Source organism: Scylla paramamosain, chromosome 28, assembly GCF_035594125.1.
Source record: "Scylla paramamosain isolate STU-SP2022 chromosome 28, ASM3559412v1, whole genome shotgun sequence".
In the NCBI taxonomy this organism is placed as follows: domain Eukaryota; kingdom Metazoa; phylum Arthropoda; class Malacostraca; order Decapoda; family Portunidae; genus Scylla; species Scylla paramamosain.
In genome coordinates, this window is record NC_087178.1 from 12,445,267 (window position 1) to 12,469,904 (window position 24,638).

Consider the following 24,638-nt stretch of genomic DNA (forward strand, 5'->3'; position numbering starts at 1 on the left):
TATGGAGTGCAGAGAACTGCTTACATATATACTTGCTGCCTGAAAATCTGATCTTTTTAGTTAACGCAGCAGCAAAGCAGAAGGGAAACAGTGGAACAGGAAGATTCAACAAAGATCACACCGTTACTAAGTCTTTGAAATATAATCATTCTCACTTACAACAGGGAAATAATTTTGTTAAACTTTTTTTTTTATGTACAGTGTTGTGATGAGTAAGTGTTGCTATTGTGTTTTTATACATATAGAATTCTCCATTACTTTAATTTGATTTTCTTGCATGTGGATCTCCCAGATGATTAACTGCAAGTGAATTCTTCAAATAACTGGTCATATTACGATCTGCGTCTTTTGGCGCTCATGATCTAATCCAGTTTAATTTCTAGCATTTCATGTGATGATTGGCCATGAAAATCTCTACGCTTTACCGGTAAAATGATATCTCTCTATCGTAAGTCCACCTGATGCAGCCATTGGCCGAACAAGCAGGCATAATGGCAAAATGTTGAGGTGTATGGATGTTGGGCTTATCAGTAGCTGAACAATGTTCTCGGCTTCCGAGAAGGGGTGGAGCTTAGCAGCTTCACTTGTGACGTCAAGGTCACACGCCTCTTATTCTTCCTCCAAGAGGAAGATGGTTTTGATTTTACTTGCCATCCTGAATCCTGACGCTTCTCCCATTGGAACATAAAACACGACTTTTTAATGCCCCGAGGGATATCCAAGAAGTTAAATCCCTCATGAATGTGTACAAGATAAAAATCGGAATTCCTGGATTAAGCTTAAGTAAGGAAATTAAAGCGTAATGATAGCAAGCTTGCTGTCAACAGGATACTGTTAAGGAACATGGCCATTATGTACATGAGTGTGCCATTGATATTGTATGGTGTGAGTAGTAGGAAGACAGGATGTGGTGATGAGGTATGGAGTGGTGATGAATGTTAGGAAAATATAGATTGCGATGGTATGGACACGTCAGAAGAGATGACAGCCATATAATGTACTCAGCAATGTTAAACAGCGGTCAATGGGAAGACATCGACGCCATACGGTCTACGACCAAAAAAAAAAAAAAAAAAAACTCACAAGATGTACAACTTAGTCAGCGAAATTATAGTAATGATGTAGATAACCAGGTGACCTGATGATGATAACCAAGGTATCAAGGATAAAAAAAAACTGACATCTTTCTAAAATCCTGCATCTCCCTCACTGCTCTAAGTTACTTCATGGGGCTCAAACGTACAAATATATACTTCACAAACTTTAATACTGGAATCAAGAACAATTGGAGTCCATAGTATTTTAAGACAGAAAAGATAGCTTGCTGGAGGAAAAGCTCCCTTCATCATGACTGCCACCCTCAATCCTCACTCACTCTACATTTCTTTCAAAATAACAATAAATATAGATGCCTTTCACAAGCTTATGTCATGCAAAGTGTGGGTTGGTGAAATGACATTATTAATGTCAAGTTGTATTCCAATCATTCCCTTCCATTCTCAATGACAGATGCTGCCTCAGTGCTTGCATAGCTTGGTAAAGGAGTGAGGAGAGGGCCTGATGCTTAGCCGTCAGATTTCTTTCAGTCCCTGATGGAAGAACCCCTTACTCCTTCAACCTTGCTACATTGCCCTTCCTATAACCCTTACCTGCACCCAGAAACCTGTATGGAAAGAGAACTGTGTCTGTGCATGTGAGTGTTAATTTCTTATTGCAATGAAACATGACTGAGGAGCGAGAAGAGGGTCAAGTTTTAGTAGCCGTCATATTCTTCAGTACCAGAGGGTACAAACTCCTTACTCCTTCAGTCCTGCTACATAGCATTCCTAGAACTATGATCTGCACTGGTGATTGTGTGTGCATGTGTGTGTATGTTTATGTGAGCAGGACCAGAGTGGCAGTCTTCAAGCACAATGACTTAACACAGCTGTTATGCAACTTTCATCATAACTACCGTAAGCCTCCCTCAAAGTACTTTGTCCATAGTTGTCTTCCATACAATTTTTAGAGGTCATTTATTAAATTTCTGAGTTTTACAAAATCAGAATCAAAATTGATAGAGCTAAACAAAGCCAAGCTAAGATTGAAACATCCAGTAGCAGTCCCATTACTAGACCAACAATCTAAGTGGAGAGCTGCCCAAGACTAAATGTTATACATTTTCTCGGATTTCTCTGTGCACAACAGGATAGGTGCCAGAAATTACGAGGAGAGTTTGATCTTAAAAAAGAATTTGTCATTTTCTACTGATGAATGAATTCTTGGTTAGTTAGAGAAAAGCCTTGCCATGATTCTGGGCAAAAATATAAAGTGTATGAGACTCAGGTGATGGAAGGCTCACGTACCTTTTGTGGGCCACCTCTCTATCTGTGTGTTGCCTTTGTTATATTATGTTTTAATAATTTCTTTATCACGTTCTTCATCATCAGTGTTTCGTATAGCTATCCTTGTCATAACTAAGGTTTGAGTTGTCTGTAATCGGCCGTATCTCATCAGTCTTTAATGTGAAAATTAAGTGTTAATTTATTTATATATTTGTCTTTTACTTTTTTTTAATCGTCTTAAGTACAAAAAAAATCTGATTTACGCAGTTAAGATAATGTGCGTTTATATATATATATATATATATATATATATATATATATATATATATATATATATATATATATATATATATATATATATATATATATATATATATATATATATATATATATATATATATATTTTATTTTTTTTATTTTTTTTTCTTTTTTTTTTCTTTTTCTATTAATTTCCTCTAAATTAGAAAAGAAAAATATATAAGCTACACAGACTGTTCAGAAAGTGTGTTTATTTATTAGATCATTATCTTTTTACTGATATCCTTTAACGTTTGTTTATGAAAGTGACGAAATATGACAAAACCAACGAACTGTTATGATTCATAGATACGGTTGTTCTTGTTTTGTTTTTTTTCTTAATGTTATTAGGACATTATTGTGAATTATAGAATGTCGGAGAGAGAGAGAGAGAGAGAGAGAGAGAGAGAGAGAGAGAGAGAGAGAGAGAGAGAGAGAGAGAGAGAGAGAGAGAGAGAGAGAGAGAGAGAGAGAGAGAGAGAGAGAGAGAGAGAGAGAGAGAGAGAGAGAGAGAGTTGTTGCTATAAATGACTCTGTGTTTTCAATATGTGGAGATTTATCTGCATTCTGATTACACTATGGTGTTCACGAGAGTTTTTCTACGTAATGAAATAATATATTTCATTATCAACTAATTAACTGTTGAAAATAGCGAACATAAGACAAACATTTTAATTTTTTTTTTTTTTAACATCACAGTTCAAATCGTTGTAATACCAGTTTCATTTTTGATTTCTCAAATTTTTACAATACATCTCAATTTTACAGTCACTAATGAGTCTGATAGTGTCAACCAAAACTGGCTATCCCGTAAATGAAGTGAGTTATGGCATATAATAGAGAAACATTTCTCACTCGAGTATACATAGTGTGGGTTGACGCGAATGCTAGCCAGAGAACGGTGCAGCCAAACAGATACGAGCCTAGAAACCCGCTTAGGCGACAAGAATCTAGTTTAAGTGAACGGACTGCAGTGATGCTGTTTCAATTCACCATATAGGGTGTTTTGGATGCGTTATAGCGTTTTGGTATCTAAGAAGCTCAAAAACACTCAAAAGACACATTTTTGGTCATGATGTTCTGTTTCTCTGTATAGAATGCTTTTAGTGCGTTTTAGCATTTTGGTACCTAATAAGCTCAAAAACACTGAAAACACACGTTTTTGGTAATATATATATATATATATATATATATATATATATATATATATATATATATATATATATATATATATATATATATATATATATATATATATATATATATATATATATATATATATTTTTTTTTCTATTTCTCCATATCGATACGTTTTAAGCGTTTTAGCGTTCTGTTAAAAATAAGCTCAAAAATACTCAAATGACACTTTTTTTTTTTTTATGATGCTGTTCTGTTTCTTCATATACAATACATTTCAAGCGTTTAGCGTTTTGGTATCTATCAAGTAGAAAACATTCAAGATCCGTTTTTGGTAATGTTGTTGTTTCTTCATATAGGGTGTTTTGGTATCTAACAAGCTCAAAAACACTCAAAAGACACGATTTTGGTAATGTTGTTTTGTTTTCCCATATAGGGTGCCTTACATGGATTTTAGCGTTTTGGTGCCTAAATCGCTCAAAAACACCCAAATGACAAGTTTGTAGCAATGATGTTCCTTTCCGCCATATTGGGTGCTTTGTATGCCTTTTAGCGCTTGGTACCTAATAGGCTCAAAAATGCTCAAAAGACGCGTTTTTGATAATGATGTTATGTTTCTTCATATGATTTTTACTGTTTTAGTACCTAAGAAGCTCAACAGAGTCAATAGACTCAATAAACTCGTTTTTAGTGGTTGTGGTATGTTTCTTCATTTAGGGTGCTTTTAATGCATTTTAGCGTTTTGGTAACTAATAAGCTCAAAAAACACGTAAAAGACACGTTTTTGGTAATGTTCTGTTTTTTTTTCATATATATTGTACATTTCATGCGTTTTAGCGTTTTGGTACCTATCAAAACGAAAACACTCAAAAGATACGTTTAAGGTAATGTTTTGTTTTCCCGTATAGGGTGCATATCATGCATTTTAGCGTTTTGGTGCCTAAAATGCTCAAAAACACCTAAATGAGACGTTTCTAGTAATGTCGTTTCTTTTCACCATATAGAGTGTTTTGCACCAATTGCTCTAGATCGTGGAAGATAGCAAAGTTGAAGGTTAGTTCACCAGGATGGTCAGTGAAGGGAGAGGAAAGTCAAAGTTGGTGGTGAACACTGAAGTCTCCAAGAATGGAAATCTCCATAAAAGGAAAGAGAGTTAAAATGTGCTCCACTTTGGAAGTTAAGCAGTCAAAGAATTTCTTATAGTCAGAGGAGTTAGGTGAGAGGCATACAGCACAGATAAATTTAGTTTAAGACTGACTCTGTAGTCGTAGGCAGATGGTGGAAAACTCGAAAGATTCAAGAGCGTGGGCACGAGAGCAGGTTAAGTCGTTGCGCACATAAACGCAACATCCAGCTTTGGAAAATGGAAAATGAGGATAGAGAAAGTATGAGGGAACAGTAAAGGGGCTACTGTTGTTTGCCTCAGATATCTGTGTTTCAGTGAAGAAAAGAAGATGAGGCTTAATAAAGGAGTTGGTGTTCAGTGGTGTTTCAGTTAGTGATTCAGTGAGGAAAAGAAGATGAGGTTTAGTAAAGGAGTGGTGTTCTACAGATTGAAAATTAGATCTAAGACTGCGAATGTTGCAGAAATTAATGAAAAAAAAGTTGAGGGGGATGTCAGGACACTTAGGGTAGATACCAGAAGAGCAGTCCGACCTGGAGACGTTTGTGGTTCCCTCCCCAGATGGTGTCTCCGAGGCTGGTGTAGTTGTCATGATAATTTTGAATTTTGAGTGAATGGTGTGTGTGTAATTAGGTGCTTGTAGTTTTGTGTGAAGGAAGAGAGTTGTCTTTAGAGGGCAGGCTGTGACTCAACCCCTTGTATTGTGAGACACAAAGGGAAACATTCAGCGAGGTCACAATTGGGTTTAATGATGAGTTCACAGCACCTCCTGATCCATTGCTTTAGACCTCACTGGGAGTAATTATTGTTTCGGCAGGTGCCTATTGCCTCCTCCAGTTATACCACATACAAGTATTCACGGTGTCTTTCACAACCACTCATCGTAATAGTTGCCACATATATTGCCATTTCTGTTCTGGATTTTGATTATACCTTGCTTATATAATATTGGCAAATTTTGATTCCCGTGTTGCGATGATTTCTTACATATGTCCATTGTGGAAAAAATTATATATGACTGGAAGAAATTATGAACTATAGCCAAAACAGACGGGTGAAGATCCTTTACACTTTCAAAATGTATTGAGATTGGAATAAGTTATAATGTGGATTTATCGTTTTTTGCCTGGATGTTCAGTTGGAATAGTCATTTTCTGGTTAATGAATACTTATATAACTTTTTAGAGCTGCGTTTATGGCATACCCCATTCATACACATGGCCTATCACTCGGTACTTTGAACTGAGTAACGAGAGTGGAGTAGCAGTACTTGGTGAATAGAAAGACTTGGCAGCTCTACCGTAACTAATAAATAGTGAGAACCTGGGTTTCAACAGATTAACAACAACGTTAATTTTCTATATTTAGAAGTAAACTTACAATAACTTCTTTTAAGAGATAAAGTAGACCAAACGTTTATTGTAGCCTAAGAAACACCAAAGAAAAGATGAAATACATAAGACAAAGGAAGAATATGAGTTGACTTCTCCAAACCGTAGCTTGCTTATTGGCCGCCATAGATGCCCTTCACCCGAAGGTTTTGAGGATCAAATGGAGGCTTCAAATGAAGGGACGCAGGGAGCCGTTTACCCATAACCTCAAGCTGCCACGTGCCGCTGCTTAAGAATTCCTTAGTGACACGGCCACCCTCAGGCCGTCGCACATAACCATATGCGATTGCACGGCCCAGACTGAAGGCATATTCAGCTCGACGGACGTAGCCCAGCACCTCACCGTCTCGCACGATGGCCTCCAGCCCCCATAGCGGCCGCGATCCGTCTTCCAGCGTCAGTGTCACTAACTTTTTGGAAATTCCCTCCTTTCGTTGACACTCTAGAGCAGCGCGGCCCTTGAAGTTAGTCTGTGTATTCAGCTTACAGGTAAAAGCGAGGCCAGCCTCTAGGGGTGTGTCGTCGGGACGGACGTCGCCATGCCAGTGGCGGTAACCCTTCTCGCAAGACAGGGAGTCAATGGCACGGAAACCAGCATTGGTAATGCCCCATGATTTGCCGACGTCCATCAGCGAGCGATAGACAGCCAGGGCGGAGTCGCGTGGCACGTGTAGCTCCCATCCTGCAGAACGAAACTGTCAGCGACTGTCCTCTGCACCACCTCCTTCCCACTCCATGAACTGAGACATCCTTATTACATTCAGCATCAACTTACTAGAAACAATAAATAAATAGATAAAAACTCACCGAGTTCTCCCACAAAAGAGAGTCTCAGGGCGCGAAGGGAGTGACCAGCCAGAGTTATAGTCTTGTGAGAGGAGAAAGGGAAGGAAGAGTCTGCAAGGTCTTCGTGCGTCAGCTGCTGCAGGATGTCCCGGCTATGTGGTCCCTGTACGGAAATCAGAGCTAGGTCTTCCGTGCGGTCTTCCAGATCCACGAGCCATCCTTGACTCCTTGCCTCCTTCAAGATGTGCTTCGCGCAGTAACGACCGGTACTTCCTCCAGTCGTGATGTAAAACCCGCGACCCTCGAAGGAAGGGTCACATGCTGTCCCTTCACCGCCCTCACACACACTCTGTTGACAAGTACGTTATGAAATTTTACCAGTTGTTCTTAAACATCAGCATAAACCTTGACGATTCTTAGACCAGCGTAACAAACAGTTAAGCATTCGCACTCACCACAGTGAGATCCGCTTCCACTCCGCCCCGTTCATTCAACATACAGGTGTAAATAGTGGAACCCGCTGGACCGGTCATGTTTGCTGAAAAGACCCAATCGGCTGTTCTCTGGGCGTCAGGCCCGGTTAGGTAATACTTCCCGAAAGAGGTCATGTCAAAGACGGCCGCCCGTTCCCTGCAAGCTATACACTCCTGCTGGATCTGGTGGGAAGAGGCATTAATATTTTGTGCTAGGCAAAAACAGTATTGTCAATCAAGTAGGTAACCACATCTATACATGCATCTACGGCCCCTGTGCACGCAACGCAACACCCACCACATCATGATGGACGGGAAAGTCAAACGTGTTATCTTGAGTAAGCAGACTGTAGTAAGGGTGGTCAGCGTGGGCAGGAGTATGGTCATAGGCACCAAAGTAGTCGTAGGGGAGGACAGGCACTGGGCTGGAATGGAACCAACCCGGTCGCTCCCACCCATTCCGCTCCTGGAACACACTCCCCGCCGCCTCCAGCTCCTGTAATAAGGCACGAGTACATTTTTACGAACATACGTTTCATGATCTTAACACTTCTTGCACAAGCTACGGCCATTACTGTTTCTCCCTTATTACCCTCTACACTACAGCACAGTTTTACTGATCTTTTCCAGCCATCGTTTCCTTTTCATGTCCTTGGCCTTCACCGCGATGTTGCGGCGCCATAACCCAAATCAATCAATCAATCAAATCCCCGGCCTTTAACGCCATTCTCATTCATTTTCTGTCCTCATAACATTTTTTCCAGTGTTCATTCTTTTCTTTTTATCTAGCCTTCATTTACCTTTCTTAATATATCGCATCAAACCATCTCCCACCTCAAATCACCCTTCTGAACACCCATATCACTATACACCATCTCCAGTCATGAATCAGCTGCCCTCATTCTTCGCGCAATTTACCTGATGTAGTGGGGAAAGCCTCTGTCCCCGGCCAGCTAGAGGTTCGTCATGGGGAAAAACGATGCTGTAATTGGAAGACAAACATTCTTGGGAACGAGCCAACACCCAGCTCTTGTTCTTAATCAATGGCGGGTGGAAGCGTCGAACATCAAAACCGAAGAGGTCAAGCTCCGGTTCACCCCGGATCACCCACTTAGCTAGCTGGTCCCCACATCCCCCTGAGTACTGCATTCCGTGACTATTAAAACCACAGCAGTGAAAGAACCCTTGCACGTTTGGATCCTCTCCTGAAAAGGTAAGAAGGAAAATAAAGGAGAAAGTGTAACAACTTTGTAAAATCAACTTTAAGATAAACAGGAAAAGAAAAAAAATATGAAGATCGGCGAAGAATACATATAGGAAACAACTGTAGGAAGTACTTGTTCCAATGGAGAGAGAGAGAGAGAGAGAGAGAGAGAGAGAGAGAGAGAGAGAGAGAGAGAGAGAGAGAGAGAGAGAGAGAGAGAGAGAGAGAGAGATCGTTGCTCATTGTAGTAATAGATGACCAAGGGATGACTGTACTTATCATTTGCAATGAGTTGTTAATGAGTGCTTAACGAAGTGATTTTACACCTTGGTGGGCTATCGTGTGGCCACTTCACCAAATCAGCCATCCATGCCAGGTGTGTATGTGGGTGTGTGTGTTTATTGCCTTTATTGTACTGTTATGGGATTCCATGGTTGTTTATGGTTACAAATCGATTACTTTACTTTGTTCCAGAGTATCAGTGTTTGCATGATTCACATCAATTTTATTAGACACAATCTATGGAGCGATGTCTGAGGCCAGAGAGGTTTAATAGTGATCCTGGGCTGCCGTCAGCGTCGTTAGAGTTGAAACACTGGTTCAAGACCTTCGAGAACTTCCTTTCAGCATTACCAGAGGAGGTTCTCGACAAACTTGGAGTTCTCATCAACTATGTATCACCTAAAGTGTACGAGACTATTGAGTGTATGCGCACGCTATCAGTATTTTGAAGAGTCAATACGTCAAGGCGCCTAATGAAGTGTTTGCGCGATATCTCTTGGCCGCTCGACGTCAACAAGACGGTGAAACTTTAGACGACGGCTCAGCACCCACTCTGTGGGTGCTGAGCCGAGACTGTAACTTCAAGGCTGTGTCGGCTGTGCAACACTGCGAGGAATCTATTAGGGATTCTTTTATCAGTGGTTTACGTTCGCCCTCGACACGGCAAAGGTTGCTAGAAAATAAAACACTGGATCTGTCATCAATGTTCGAGAAGGCCAGGGCCTTGGAATCGACGCAGGAAAATTCTGCATGTTATTATGGTGACTCTTCCTGTGCTGTAGGTGAAACTTATGTCGGTAATGAGACAATTACCGACGAAGTGCCTGTGGTGGCGGCGACCGGTACGAGAGTGTTGAGGTGTTTCTTTTGTGGGTCAGTAAGACACCCTCGTTCAAAGTGTCCGGCGCGCGAGGCAGTTTGTCACAAGTGCCGCAAACCGGGGCATTTTGCCAGAGTGTGCCGTGGTACTGTTAATAGTGCATCAATGACTTCGGGCGATAGTACTATGCTGGCAGCTGTGTCTTGTGCTGTTACCCCAAATAGTTTATCTAAAAGCCATTGTTAAGATTGCTATCGGTGGAACAGAATTCGATGGGTTAATTTTGATTTAGTCTCACAGTGGTCACTGCATGTTGAGCCAGCAAAAAGTAACGTGGACCTGGCGTCCACTATACACTGTACACCTACTATGGGACGTTGTAGCGTAAATCTGAAAGTGAACGGTCGTGACTATCAAAAGGTGCGACTAGCAGTGCTACCAAACCTGTGTTCTAATGTGATTCTGGGTCAGGATTTCCAAAGATTACATGACAGTGTGATGTTCAGGTATGGAGGAGAGTTGCCTCAATTACTGGTCTGTGGAATGAGTGTAATGAGTGTTGAACCCTCCTTGACTGATAAGTCAAGGTCCATCTAGGCACGCAAGAGCGACCCACTGGTGGATAAGGTGGAATTAATTCAAGCCAACCCACAGTATGCTCATGTTCGATACCCCGACGGGAGGGAAGACAGTGTCTATCAAACACTTGCCTCCTACAGGGGGTGACTCTGATCTCCAAGTCGGGAGGGCCACTCAGACACTGCTGGATGCAGACCCACTACATGGAAAAGGAACGAATATTAGCGGTCGTGGGCCTGACTCTACTACCTCGGAGAGAGACTGCCATGAGTCGGAAATACCACCTTCGCCTCAGCCATCAGGGACACCGGCCACTCCATATCGTTCTGAAACCAGCGGCGAACCAACAGAGTTGAGATGATCCAGTCGCATAAGGCGGCCACCTATTCGTTTTGCACCATCATAGTATATGTTATTTTTCTATAAAAAGGGATGATTGTGGTAATAGATGATCAAGGGATGACTGTACTTATCATTTGTAATGAATTGTTAATGAGTGCATAACGAAGCAATTTCACACCCTGGTGGGCTATCGTGCGGCCACTTCCACCAAATCAGCCATCCAGGCCTGGTGTGTATGTGGGTATGTGTGTTTGTTGCCTTTACATTGTATTGTACTGTTACGGGATTCTATGGTTGTTCATGGTTGTAAATCGATTACTTTATTTTGTTCCAGAGTACCAGTTTTTGTGTTTTAATAAAAGCCTACTGAAACGGCCTGGTGTGTTTGCATGATTCACATCACTCACCCATAATTGCCCGACCATCGGGGGTGAAAGACTCTGGACCCACGATGGTTGACTTTATGCCAACGTTTTCGAGAATAGGGATTCGCTGTATGATTTGTTCGTGTATTGGTCCATATATATCCCAGTTCATTTCGTAGAGTCCAAATGGGAAATTACGTCTGATCTGGAAAGAGATTGGACCATGAGTACTGTAATCATTGCCACATCTTTTCTTTTTCAGCTTGAGTAGATACGTTTTCAGTGCATTCTTTCCACCATGGAGTGGTTCATAAACATTACTTAATGTTAATTACCATCTTTAAAAAAAGAATACACAAACGAGCAAGGTCTCTTTAAACCCCCCCCCACCACACACACACACAGAGAGAGAGAGAGAGAGAGAGAGAGAGAGAGAGAGAGAGAGAGAGAGAGGGAAACATAAGAACATAAGAAAAAAAAGGAAGCTGCAAGAAGCGACCAGGCTTACACGTGGCAGTCCCTGTATGAAATATACCTACCTATTTCCATCCATAAACTTGTCTAATCTTCTCTTAAAGCTCTCTAGTGTCATAAGAACATAAGAAATAAGGGAAGCTGCAAGAAGCGACCAGGCTTACACGTGGCAGTCCCTGTATGAAACACACCTACCTATTTCCATCTGCTATCCCCATCCATAAACTTGTCCAATCCTCTCTTAAAGCTCTCTAGTGTCCTAGCACTAACTACATGATTACTGAGTCCGTTCCACTCATCTACCACTCAATTTGAGAACCAATTTTTTCCTATCTCCTTCCTAAACCTAAATTTTTCAAGCTTGAACCCGTTATTTCTTGTTCTACCCTGGTTGCTGATCCTAAGAATTTTGCTTACATCTCCCTTGTTATAACCCTTATACCACTTAAAGACTTCTATCAGGTCTCCTCTTAACCTACGTCTCTCTAATGAATGTAAATTTAACAGCTTCAACCTCGCCTCGTAAGGGATACTCCTCATCCCCTGTATCCTTTTAGTTATTCTCCTCTGTACTGATTCTAATAGACCTATATCTTTCCTGTAATGTGGGGACCAGAACTGCACAGCGTAGTCTAGATGAGGTCTGACCAGCGCCAAGTATAACTTTGATATTACTCCCGGCCTTCTACTTTTAACACTCCTAAAAATGAATCCTAGTACCCTATTTGCATGTTTCTGGCTTCTATGCATTGTTTCCCTAGACGGAGTTCAGAGCTAACTATAACTCCTAAATCTTTCTCGTACCCTGTACCTACCAGAGTTTGGTTGTCTAATGTGTACCTATTGTGTGGGTTTCCTCTACCTACGCTAAGCACTTTGCATTTATTGATATTGAATTGCATTTGCCATCTATCCATCCATTCATTCATTCTATCTAAGTCTGCCTGCAAGGCGATGGCATCCGATTCTGACCTAATTAATCTACCTATCTTTGTGTCATCCGCAAATTTACTAACATCACTACTAATTCCACTATCCAAGTCATTGATATACATTAGAAATAACAATGGCCCTAATACTGATCCCTGTGGCACCCCACTAATTACATGACCCCACTCGGATTTCGAGCCGTTTATTACCACTCTCTGTCGCCTGTCACTAAGCCATGACCCTATCCAGCCTAACACCTTCCCATCTATCCCATGTGCCCTAACCTTTCTCAGGAGCCTTTGATGGGGTACCTTGTCAAATGCCTTACTAAAGTCCAGATATAAGATATTATAAATATCACCATTATCTACTGCCTCGTACACCTTACTGTAAAAACTTAACAAGTTTGTCAGGCAAGACTTCCCCTTCGTGAAGCCATGCTGTGACTGATTTATCAAGTTATGTTTGTCTAAATGTTCCCTAATGTTCCTCGCTAGTATTGACTCTAACATTTTACCTACAACTGAAGTTAAGCTGACAGGTCTATAATTAGACGCTAAAGTTTTATCTCCTTTCTTAAAGATGGGTACTACATTAGCCTACCTCCACATTACTGGTACCTCACCCGACTCCAGTGATTTCCTAAAGACAGAAACTAACGGCTCACTAATAATCTCTTTACATTCTTTAAGTACTCTGGGGTATATTTCATCAGGTCCTGGTGACTTGAAATTTTTTAGCCTATCTATCTCCTGTTCCACTATCTCCCTAGTTATGGAAATAACTGTCAGCTTCTCATTCTCATCTGCTCTAAACACCTGTTCACTATCTGGCATATCCTGCATGTTTTCCTGGATGAAGACAGTTAAAAAATAATCATTTAGAAGTTTACTAATCTCCTCCCCAGAACTAACCAGCTCCCCATCTGCTGCCTTTAATGGACCTACAGTATCCTTATTCTTCGTCCTGTATACCTGATAAAATCCCTTGGGGTCCGTCTTCGCCTGGCTAGCTACCTTTGATTCATAATTGTCCTTAGCTTTCCTCGTTAACTTCCTGACTGTTCTAACTAATTCATTATATTGTGTCCTTAAAACTAGTGTCCTTGCACTAACAACATGATTACTGAGTCCGTTCCACTCATCTACCACTCTATTTGAGAGCCAATTTTTTTTTCCTATCTCCTTCCTAAACCTAAATTTTTTCAAGCTTGAACCCGTTATTTCTTGTTCTACCCTGGTTGCTGATCCTAAGAATTTTGCCTACATCCCCCTGGTTATAACCCTTATACCACTTAAAGACTTCTATCAGGTCCCCTCTTAACCTACGTCTCTCTAAAGAATGTAAATTTAACAGCTTCAACCTCGCCTCGTAAGGAATACTCCTCATCCCTTGTATCCTTTTAGTCATTTTCCTCTGTACTGATTCTAATAAACCTATATCTTTCCTGTAATGTGAGGACCAGAACTGCACAGCGTAGTCTAGATGAAGTCTGACCAGCGCCAAGTATAACTTGAGAGAGAGAGAGAGAGAGAGAGAGAGAGAGAGAGAGAGAGAGAGAGAGAGAGAGAGAGAGAGAGAGAGAGAGAGAGAGAGAGAGAGAGAGAGAGAGAGAGAGAGAGAGAGAGTGGGGGAAGGGTATAATAACCAACATTATAAATATAAAAATTATACTAGTGAATTTTGACTGAAAATAGAACACAAGCCCCTTCCTTGCCTGATCGATGGGTTCTGGGTTTGGCTCGAAGTATCCAATCACCGCGGAGTCTCCTTGCGCCTTCAAGTACGCTGAGGACACTAAGTCTCTAAGTACAGGCATTCCCAGCAGGCCCTCTACGCCTTCTGTCACCACGTAGCCGTGCCGGAACGACTGCAGCGGAAGGGTGACGCCGACCATGGATGTGATGTAGTTACCCCAACTTCCTGTAGGGATGGACGGTGGTGGTAATTGCTGTAGTAGTCATGACTGCCCTACCGCCACCCCCCCTTTCGGGTGGTGGATGGGGAAACAAATTGGAGGAGACAAATTTTTAGGGCTGCCTCGAATATGATGAATAAGAGGTCATGGATCAAAACAGTGGAAGAGGATTGGGACCCTCACCACGTAATCACCCAAGAAAAATCATGGAGGATTACGGCATAAATACCGCGAACGACATTAATGGGAGGAACGCTGATGCAGGTGCTACCTCGTCCGGCCGGGAAGAGTATGTGCGACAGGTACCACCCTTCCATAATCAAGCCACTGTTCGCACTAAGGAGGACTTCAGGATTGAGACATGGAATGTCAGAACATTATATCAAGCTAGAAAGCATGATGATTTGAAAAAAAGAAATGAAAAGATTGAAAATTGACATACTAGGAATGAGTGAAGCGAGATGTAGGCGTTAACTCAGATGAAAACCTGGAGTTTATAATATAGTGAAAGAGATGAATATCAAAGGAGTGCGAGGGTAGATGAGGAAAGAGGTGGCCAAATGTGTTACGGGATATTGGGCTGTTTCGAACAGAATATTATTGGTGAAAATTGCGGCAAGACCTTTAAACATAAGTGTCATCCAAGTATATACACCCACAATGAGGAAACTGATGATTTCTATAAAATACCAACTAACATTGAGAGTCACTGTAAAGCACACAATATAACAATAGTGATGGGAGATATAAATGTTAAAGTAGGAAGAGTTAAACACGAAAAGTAGTTGGACCTTTTTGCCTTGGGGAAAGAAAGAAAAGGGGTGATAGATGGGTGGAGTGGTGCAGTGTGAAGCCCAGATTATTGCAAATACATATTTTTAAATTCATTCTAGACATCTACGACTTTGGGCCCGTATACATAGTGTTGTGTGCAGCAGGATACCGCGATATAAAATAAAGGAATTACTAAGAACGAATAAGAAAAGAATAATGAGAGAGAGAGAGAGAGAGAGAGAGAGAGAGAGAGAGAGAGAGAGAGAGAGAGAGACAGGTTGGGGGCGAGACTTGGACGTGTCCCGGACACAGAGCTACCAAGCCTGAAGTTTCTAGAATGATATTTATTCAAGCAGGCACTCATGTTCCCCACGTAAATTTCCTTACTTTCCCTTGTCCATTCAATCTGAGTCTCACCCAGTAGTTAGTAGAAGAGTTGCTCTTAACAATAAAATAATCAGGACTCATCTAGCCTAGTTTAATCATTAGAATTTTTTGAAGTAAAGTGTTCTGTTCGCCCGCGGGGAGCAGTGTGGGGGCGGGTTTGCGTATGTGTGTGTGTTGCCCGCCTCCTTTCCTTGTATTCCCTCCCCGTAGCAGCAGGAGAGTGTTGGGTGCACATTCCCACAATCAGTCACTTCCCAACGCTTAGATAGAGTAGACGTATTGAAACGACCACTAATATCCAACGGAGACTGAGGCGGGATAATAGTCGGGTCAGTTGCCTTAATGGGATAAGTGAGTCATTAACGACCGTACGCCCCGGCTTATTTATATAGAATAGTAATCTCCATAGTAGTCTGTCAGAGAGGTTAGTTGTGTACAAAACACTTTATACCCAGGGAAGTAACTCCTAGACTGCTTGTGTGTGAGGGCGAGCTCGTCCACAGTGAGTGGCGAATGACCTTTCTGTGTGTTCGTGGGCACTCGTTTGTAGTAGTTTCTCGTGTCTCTTGTTAGTGAGCTTGTTTTGTCTTAAATGCTACTGCTGGCTGATGCAGTTCAGTCCTAAAAGACTTAAATAATTAAATGTGTAGTGTACTTTACTCCCTCCTCAGGTCCTAAAAAGGTCTGCCATCCCGGAGGCAATAAACGACACTACTCGGCTTGTGGCTATAACACGCTGCTGGACAATGGGTGGATTCGTTACGGAGGGCGAATGTCCAGCAGGGTCTTATACGTTGACTATATACGTGTTATTGCAAGTTGTAACTGTCCTTCCTAGACGTGGCTGTCGATTCTTTCACAGCTGTGGGTATTAAGTGTTGTTAGAGCATTTCCTTTGTCTGTAGGTCGGTAAAACAGACTGGCGATCTCGACTAGTGTGACCTGGTGTTACGTCCTGTTGTGAAAAGGGTGCAGGAATCACAAAGGACCCTGTACACCCGTATTTCAGCCCTGCACTGAGTCCACGCATGTGGTGGTTCAGGGAAGCTAGTCCAGGTGCGGCACTTTGTGAAGAGGGTTGGGAGGAGGAGGAGTAACAGCCTGCCTTCTAAAGACAACGTTCTTCCTTCCGACAAAATTACAAGCACCTAATTAAACGCATACCCTTCATTCAAAATTCAAAATTATCATGGCGACTCCTACACCAGCCTCGATTCCCCATCTGGGATGGAGGACCACAAATGTACCCAGGTCTGACTGCTCTTCTGGTATCGTCCCTAAGTGTCTTGACACTCCCTTCAACTTTTTCTTCATAAACTTCTTCAATATTCGCGGTCTTAGATCTAATTTTCAATCTGTTGAACACCACCTCTCCTTTATTAAACCTCATCTTCTTCTCCTCAATGAAACACAGATGTCTGAGACAACTGACAGTAGCCTCTTTGCTGTTCCCTCCTACTTTATCCTCAGTTTCCATCCAAAGCTAGATGTTGCGTTTATGTGCGCAACGACTCAACCTGCTCTCGTGCCTCTTGAATCTTCTGAGTTTTCCACTATCGGGCTACGACTTTTGAGTCACTCTCAAACTAAATTTATCTGTGCTATATACCTCTCACTCTCCTCTGACTATAAGAAATTCCTCAACTACTTAACTTCCAAAGTGGAGCACATTCTGAGTCTCTTCCTTTTTGCAGAGATCTTCATTCTTGGAGACTTCAGTGTTCACCTTCGCCTCTAATGGGAACCGCCTTGTTGTGGTGTAGGGCTTGCATGTCCCTATGACCTGGGGAGAGAGGATAGAGGGGGCTTCGGCCTTTGCTCCGCCCTACTTAGGGGGAGAGGGCTAACCATGCTAGCAAGATCACCAGTCACCAGACTAAATGGTTCCCAGAGTTAGGCTGCCAGTACAGGCCACTGGTGCTGCTCGCAAGAGGGGCCACCTTTAGAGGTCGTCCTGTGTTGGATGGTTGGGTGTCTGGGCTGGGATACTATACCCACACCAGTTACACAATCTCAGGTTTCTGTGCCTACAAGTAACGTAGGATTAGATAAGCCTCGCCTGCCGAGTGAGATAACTAATCAGATTGGCAAAGGGAATCTTCTAACTGTAGTTTCCATAAAAAAAAATAATAATAATAAATAAATAAATAAATAAAAAAAAACTCAAAATAGTAAAATTCAAGATCCTGCGGTGGAATTGTCGCGGCTTGCGTGCCTCCTGGGAGGAACTCAGGGTATTAATCTTTAAATTTTCTCCTGTTTCCATTTGTTTGCAAGAGACAATGCTTGGAGACTCAATTCACTTTGGTCCTGGTAAAAACATGCTTTCTTTTCCACTCCATTTCGTGGTCGGGGCCACCACGGTGGCACTATCATCTTTATTCGCAATGATATTCTTTTTATTCACCTGCAGATTCCTATGTTCCTACCGAGAGAAATGAACTTGATAATCTTTTAAATGCTCTTCCTTCTCCTCTCATTTTATTGGGAGACTTCAGTGGTTACCATCCATTGTGTGATAATGATGCTGTCAACCTTCGTGGTCTTTTAATCGTTTCTTTTATCGAGGATTCAGGATACGAGATTTTAAACTCTGGAGACATGACCCATTTCCACAGTCAAAGGAAAGGGATGGATGAAGAATTAGAGGGAGGGAGGAAGGGAAGGAGAGAAGGAGGAAGGAGGTGAAAAGAAGACAGGACGGGAGTAAGGGACAGATGGAGGGATGGTTGGAGGAATGGAAGGAGGGAGGGAGTGAGGGAAAGAGACGTACAATTGAACAAGTAGAAAGTGCAAGAAAAAAATATGAGTGTGTAAGGCAATATCTTTCAATTCTTTGTAATAAACCCTGGTGTTTTTATCAGTGAATCACTAAGACTCCTGCAGAGCGAATGTAAAGTGGAACGTGACTGTCTGGGAGGATTAATGATGGATTGATTGTGGAGTGGCCTTAGTAAAATACCAAGAATAAATTTCATTCCATAAATAGGTATGAGATTTTACTTCAACGAGCCCGAAGCTCTTATATGAACTTAATGCTTTAATGATGAAACAGAGAGAGAGAGAGAGAGAGAGAGAGAGAGAGAGAGAATGCTCTAATGATGAAACATGTCTGCTTATCTTACCTGCACTTTCTCTTTAGTCTCATTTTTCTCCTTCTTGTAGAATAGTTCTTCACCCTTAACAGCAAAGGGTCTACATGCCTTGCGGAAGTTGGCTTTTTCCCCTCTGGTACATACAGTAGGGGGCCCACACATCCTTCAGAAGATACTGGTATATGAAGTGAAATGTCACGTGCGGCATTGTCAATAACACTCAGGAAACTGGCAGCAAACTGTAAAATTCAATTACCTTTGTGGCTCGGTCGGTTTCGTTCCGCGATCTCAGTTTCAAATGCGTAGACGAGCACGTTCGAGTCCACAAAGGATAGTCGAATTGGAACTGAATTCACGAAATTCATTTCTATGTCTCATTATCTCTTCATCCTTCCTAAGTGTGGGAGTACTTATTTCACAGGAGAGAGTACATTTGCCATATGGAATAATGACTGGGGGATTCCCTTTACCATTATTAATTTGTACTGAGGAGTACTTATTTTGGAGGAGTGCTTATCCAATATGACACCGGTAATTTTACAACAATAGATCTCTCTCTCTCTCTCTCTCTCTCTCTCTCTCTCTCTCTCTCTCTCTCTCTCTCTCTCTCTCTCTCTCTCTCTCTCTCTCTCTCTCTCTCTCTCTGTACTTTTATTTTTTTTCTTGATCTTAACTGGAAAGTTTTACAAGATATATATGGGAGCGATCACTTCTAATTTTATTGGAGTCGACTGATTCTCCACCACAGTCACGTCCTCCCCGATGGCGGCTAGATAATGCCGATTGGCACCTATTCAAAGATCTCAGCACCCCTGCCTGTTCAATGGATAGAATAGGAAACTGTGATGAGGCTGCAACATACTTCACTGATGTCTTGCACTCCGGTGCTATTCAGTTCATTCCTAAGACCTCTGGCCAGTTTCCAAAACGTTCTCTTGTATGGTGGGATGCGGAATGTACAATCGCTGTTCAAGAAAAGCGTGCCCACTTTTCTTGCCTTAGACGGCATCTTGGGCACATGCACTATTTGGAAACTTTTCGACAAGCGAGTGTTTGTGCTCGCCGCACCTTAAAGAGGGGTCAGCAGGAGTCTTGGAAGAGTTATGTCTCTTCCATCACAGTTCGCACACCACTCAACGAGGTCTTCAACAGAGTCCGCAAAATATCTGGGGAAGTACTCTTCTCCTACCCCACCTGTTTTATGCCATAATGGGAGCACGGTGGCAGACCCAAAGACAGCCGACCTGTTTTGCTGAGCACTTTGCAAGTGTCTCTAGAAAGGATTCAACAACATCTGGCACTTCATCGTCGACATTTAGAATCTGTTGGTGTAAATTTTGGTCTGAGATATGCATGGCGGCTTTGTCACAGTGTCATGATTCATACCCCGGATGATATCCCATAGTCCTTTTTGCGCCAGATGTTCGATGAAACTTCTATCTTTTTACTCGAACTCTATAACTTTATTTGGAATACCGGTGATTTTTCATCTTCTTTGGGTGTGGCTGTAATTATTCCCACTCTTAAACATGGAAAAGGTCATCAGATGACGACCAATTACCGCCACATTTCTTTAACTTCATGCATTTGTAAGTTGCTGGAAAAGATGATGAATATCAGGCTTATGTGGTACTTGTCTCCTGTTCAGTAAGGTTTCCAGAAAATGCGCTCTACGACTGATGCTTTATTGTCTCTGGAATCTTCCATTTGTGAGGCATTTACTAATAAACAACACCATGTCAGTCTTTTTTTGATTTAGAGAAAACCCATGATACAGCCTGGTGTCATTGCATTTTACTTAGTCTGTTTGAGTTTTGATCTTGGTGGCCAAATCCCTATTTTTATACAACAGTTTTTATCTCATCATTCTTTTACGGGTACGGGTTGGTAGCGATCTGTCAGGAGTACGCCCACTTAAATGTACTTAGTGTCACACTTTTCATTGTACCTATAAGCAGTGTTATTGGTGTACTTCCGGAAGGAGTTCTTGATAGCTTATATGTCGATGACTCGTCTATCTGCTTTTCTGCAGCTCGGATGCAATTGATTGAGACGAAGCTGCAGGTGACACTCAATAGGATTTCTCAGTGGGCCGCAACTCGGGGATTTCGTTTCTCGGCTTCAAAGACTGTGGTCATGCATTTTTGCCGCCTTTGTGTTCACCCTGATCCAAACTTGTATCTATATGATATGCGGTACGCCATCTTCAAATGTGTGTACTCCTGACAGATCGCCACCAATCAGTACCCATAAAAAACGACGAGATAAAAACTGTTATATAAAAATAGGAAGTCGGCCACGAAGACAAAACTCAAATAAAACTAAGTAAAATGCCATGACGCCAGGCTGTGTCATAAGCTTTCTCTAAATCAAAAAAAGACAGACGGTGGCATTGCTACCGTGGTGGCCCTGACCAGGAAATGGAGTGGAGAAGAAACCACGATACGCAGGAGGAGCAAAGTGAGTTGATTCTTCGAGCATTGTCTCTTGCAAGCAAATGCAAACAGGAGAAAACCTAGAGATCAACATCTGGAGTTCCTTCCAGAAGGCACGCAAACTCCGACAATTCCAACACAGGATCTTGAATTTTGCTATTTTGAGGAGGATTTCAGGAAAGCCATAGAGAAAAGGTTCCCTTTGCCAACCTGACTAGTTATCTTATTCGGCCAGAGAGGCTTATTTGATCCTACTTTACTTGTAAGCGCAGAAACCTGAGACTGTGTAATTAGCGTGGGGATAGCTACCCACACACGAGTCTCCGAAACTCCTGGAGTGACCAGAGGAGGAAGATTCCTTGACAAAGACGTATCGGTATCGCTCTTGGAGGAGGATATATTTGGATGACGGGGCAGATAAACGCTCTATATCCATATCAGAATTGGATGAAACACTTTGATAACGTCTGGCTCAGGGACATCTGATGCTCCCACAGGGATTTTCCTAGGGTTGAGTCTAGAGACTCAGCAGACCCCCGGGAATGTTTCTGGTAAGACTGAGGAGAAAGCGTGGAAGAATTGTTAGCATGTTGCTGTGGCGGCTTAAGAGTCTTGGAAGTCGTTCGTGGTTGGGAATCCATGGGGACGTGGACTTTGACAATATCTACTTTTGTATGAGGAGTCTGTGATGTAGCTGGTGAAGATGCAGTAGAGAGCGTTGCTGAAGATGTAGTGGATGGATTGGTTGAAGATGCAGGGGAGGTGGCACTTTCCAAAACAGAAAACCTGTTGCAGACAGTAACTGAAGGAGCGACATTCTCACAGGAAAGGAAAGAAACAATTGATGATTGAGAAAGGCAGGAAGGTGTTGCAGCCTTATAACCTGTCTCAGAGATAGAAGAACGAGAGTGGAGGAAGGAGGCGTATGTATTTGCCCTACCATCTTTCTGTCTAAAAAAGAAGTTCCCGCCTGACACTACCAAGACTAATGAATTGTGAATTAGCCAGTTGAAGAATGTCCTGCTCAAGGTGGTACCTCTTACATCGTCGAGAGCGGAGTGGATGAGCTTCCCTGCAGAAGAAACAATAAGGGCCTGATTCGCATTCAGGAGTAGGGTGGAAATCAAGGGCAGAGCAGTGACCACGCCGAGGAAGAGAGAAAAGAGCCATAGAATGTAACCACCATCATATTACCATTGCCTTTAATCTGGACATAATTGAAGGATGCCATCCTCTGAGAGTTCGTACAGGTCCTGGTTGTAAATACGTCCTTTACAGTAACTGAATGTTCAGTGTCTTGATGGATTCAAAAACTCCATCAGAAGGGCATAGTAATTGGAGAAGCATCATCGCCTGTGTTAAATCCGTAGCTCAGATCAAGACACCTTTGACATATTTCTTGATGTTATTTATAGAGTATTCCACTCTCCCTTTCTAGAAATTTGGCAGTGTGAATAAAGTTTCCTCGACCTTCCCTATAATATACTACAAACCAGTAAGGTGTAGGTGGGTGGCGAACTTTGGGAGCTCGTTCTTCAGCATCATCAAGGATATTAGGACAATAATCATTCTCGCAGTCAGCTACATTGTTTGATCGAATGACTTCAGCAATTAAGTTGTTCTCTTCAAGATGCAGAGAATTTACTGCTTCAAGAGAAGCTTTGGCAGCAACGTCTGACGTAAATGTCATGTAACACCCATTACAGAGACAATCACCATCATGTTTGAGACGGATACGGCTTTACGAAAGGCTTTAGAACTGAGTGAATAGCACGGTATGACATGGAGGCATAGACATTAATGATCATGAGAGTGTTAAGACAGAACTCAACAATTGACCCAAGGTGTCTTTCACCTTGGGAAACAACAGCACGGGGAGTACGAGCTCTCGTCTGCACAACACCATCACGATCAGAGATTGATGTCTCGAGGGCCTGGTCGACCGCCCCTCAAGGACCAGAAGAGTTTTTATATTTACCCATATGGATACTAGAAAAATAAATTGGCTCCATGGATCAAGGGAGACTGCCTACTGTTTGTCTAAATGGTCCCTAATGTTCCTCGCTATTATTGACTCCAATATTTGACCTAAACTGAAGTTAAGCTGACAGGTCTATAATTAGACGCTAAAGTTTTATCTCCATCTTTAAGAAAGGAGATAAAACTTTAGCGCCTAATTATAGACCTATCAGCTTAACTTCAGTTGTAGATAAAATATTGGAATCAATAATAGCAAGGAACATTAGGGAGCATCTAGACAAACATAACTTGATAAATCAGTCGCAGCATGGCTTCACGAAGGGGAAATCTTGCCTGACGAACTTGTTAAGTTTTTACAATGAAGTGTACCAGGTAGCAGATAATGGTGATAGTTATGACATCTTATATCTGGACTTTTGTAAAGCCTTTGACAAGGTACCCCATCAGAGGCTCCTCAGAAAGATTAGGGAACACGGGATAGATGGGAAGGTGTTAGGCCGAATAAAGTCATGGCTAAGCGACAGGCAACAAATCCGAGTGGGATCATGTAATTAGTGGGGTGCCACAGGGATCGGTATTAGGGCCATTGTTGTTTTTAATGTATATTAATGACTTGGATAGTGGAATTAGTAGTGATGTTAGTAAATTTGAGGATGACACAAAGATAGGTAGATTAATTAGGTCAGAATTTAATCCCATCGCCTTGCAGAAAGATTTAGATAATATGAATGAATGGACGGACAGACGGCAAATGCAGTTTAATATCAACAAATGTAAAGTACTTAGCGTAGGTAGAGGAAACCCATACAGTAGGTACACAATAAACAACGAAACTCTGGTAGGTTTAGGGTACGAAAAAGATTTAGGAGTTATAGTTAGCTTTGAACTCCGTCTAGGAGAGCAATGCATTGAGGCCAGAATCAGGGCAAAATCAGGCCGCCGTGAACAGGGTACCTCGTCCCCATAGAGGCCACTTATTTTAAAAAGTGGTCCCTCATGATTCGAAAGTTTGTCCACGACTGAGCTAAGACCTCCCCCCACAACGCATCCCAGCCCCAACCCAACCATCCAACACAGGACCACCTCAAAAGGTGGCCCGTCTGATGAACGGCACCGTTGACTCGTGCTGGCTGCCTAACTCTGGGAATCATTTAGTCTGGTGCCTCACTGGCGTCCTTGCTAGCACGGGTAGCCCTCTCCCACTAAGTAGGGCGGAGCAGGAGCCGAATCCCCCTCTAGCCTCGCTCGCCAGATCATATGGACACGCAAGTCCCCCCTCCACGACAAGGCGGCTCTCACTAGGGAGGGGGGTTCATGGGTGAGTTTATGAAGATGAATGTAAAAAGATAAGTTAAATTCCAGTCATTTGGACTGTATGGTGAGTCAAGTTGGTTTGAGCGCAAAAAAGATTTGTTATATTCCATTTAGCCCCTGCAAGGGACTGAGATGACTGTTCTTGGATAAGTTAGGTGTTGGATTAATCTATTATCTACCACAATAACACACACACACACACACACAC

The 24,638-nt window shown here is 42.2% G+C and overlaps 1 protein-coding gene across 5 annotated transcripts in view; it reads right to left on the bottom strand.

Annotated features, from left to right (window-relative positions):
- Positions 1–6,227: 6,227 nt before the first annotated feature.
- LOC135114919 (sarcosine dehydrogenase, mitochondrial-like) overlaps positions 6,228–24,638 on the bottom strand; it is a 50,223-nt gene continuing 31,812 nt past the window's right edge. For all 5 annotated transcript variants that reach the window (XM_064031183.1, XM_064031182.1, XM_064031181.1 and 2 more), the window contains exons 7-13: positions 14,245–14,450; positions 11,166–11,328; positions 8,450–8,736; positions 7,830–8,027; positions 7,514–7,714; positions 7,080–7,407; positions 6,228–6,954 (exon numbers count right to left, since the gene is read on the bottom strand). In XM_064031183.1, the coding sequence (XP_063887253.1) occupies positions 6,386–6,954; positions 7,080–7,407; positions 7,514–7,714; positions 7,830–8,027; positions 8,450–8,736; positions 11,166–11,328; positions 14,245–14,450 (1,952 nt within the window). In that variant the 3' untranslated portion in view covers positions 6,228–6,385. The remainder of the gene's footprint in view (positions 6,955–7,079; positions 7,408–7,513; positions 7,715–7,829; positions 8,028–8,449; positions 8,737–11,165; positions 11,329–14,244; positions 14,451–24,638) is intronic.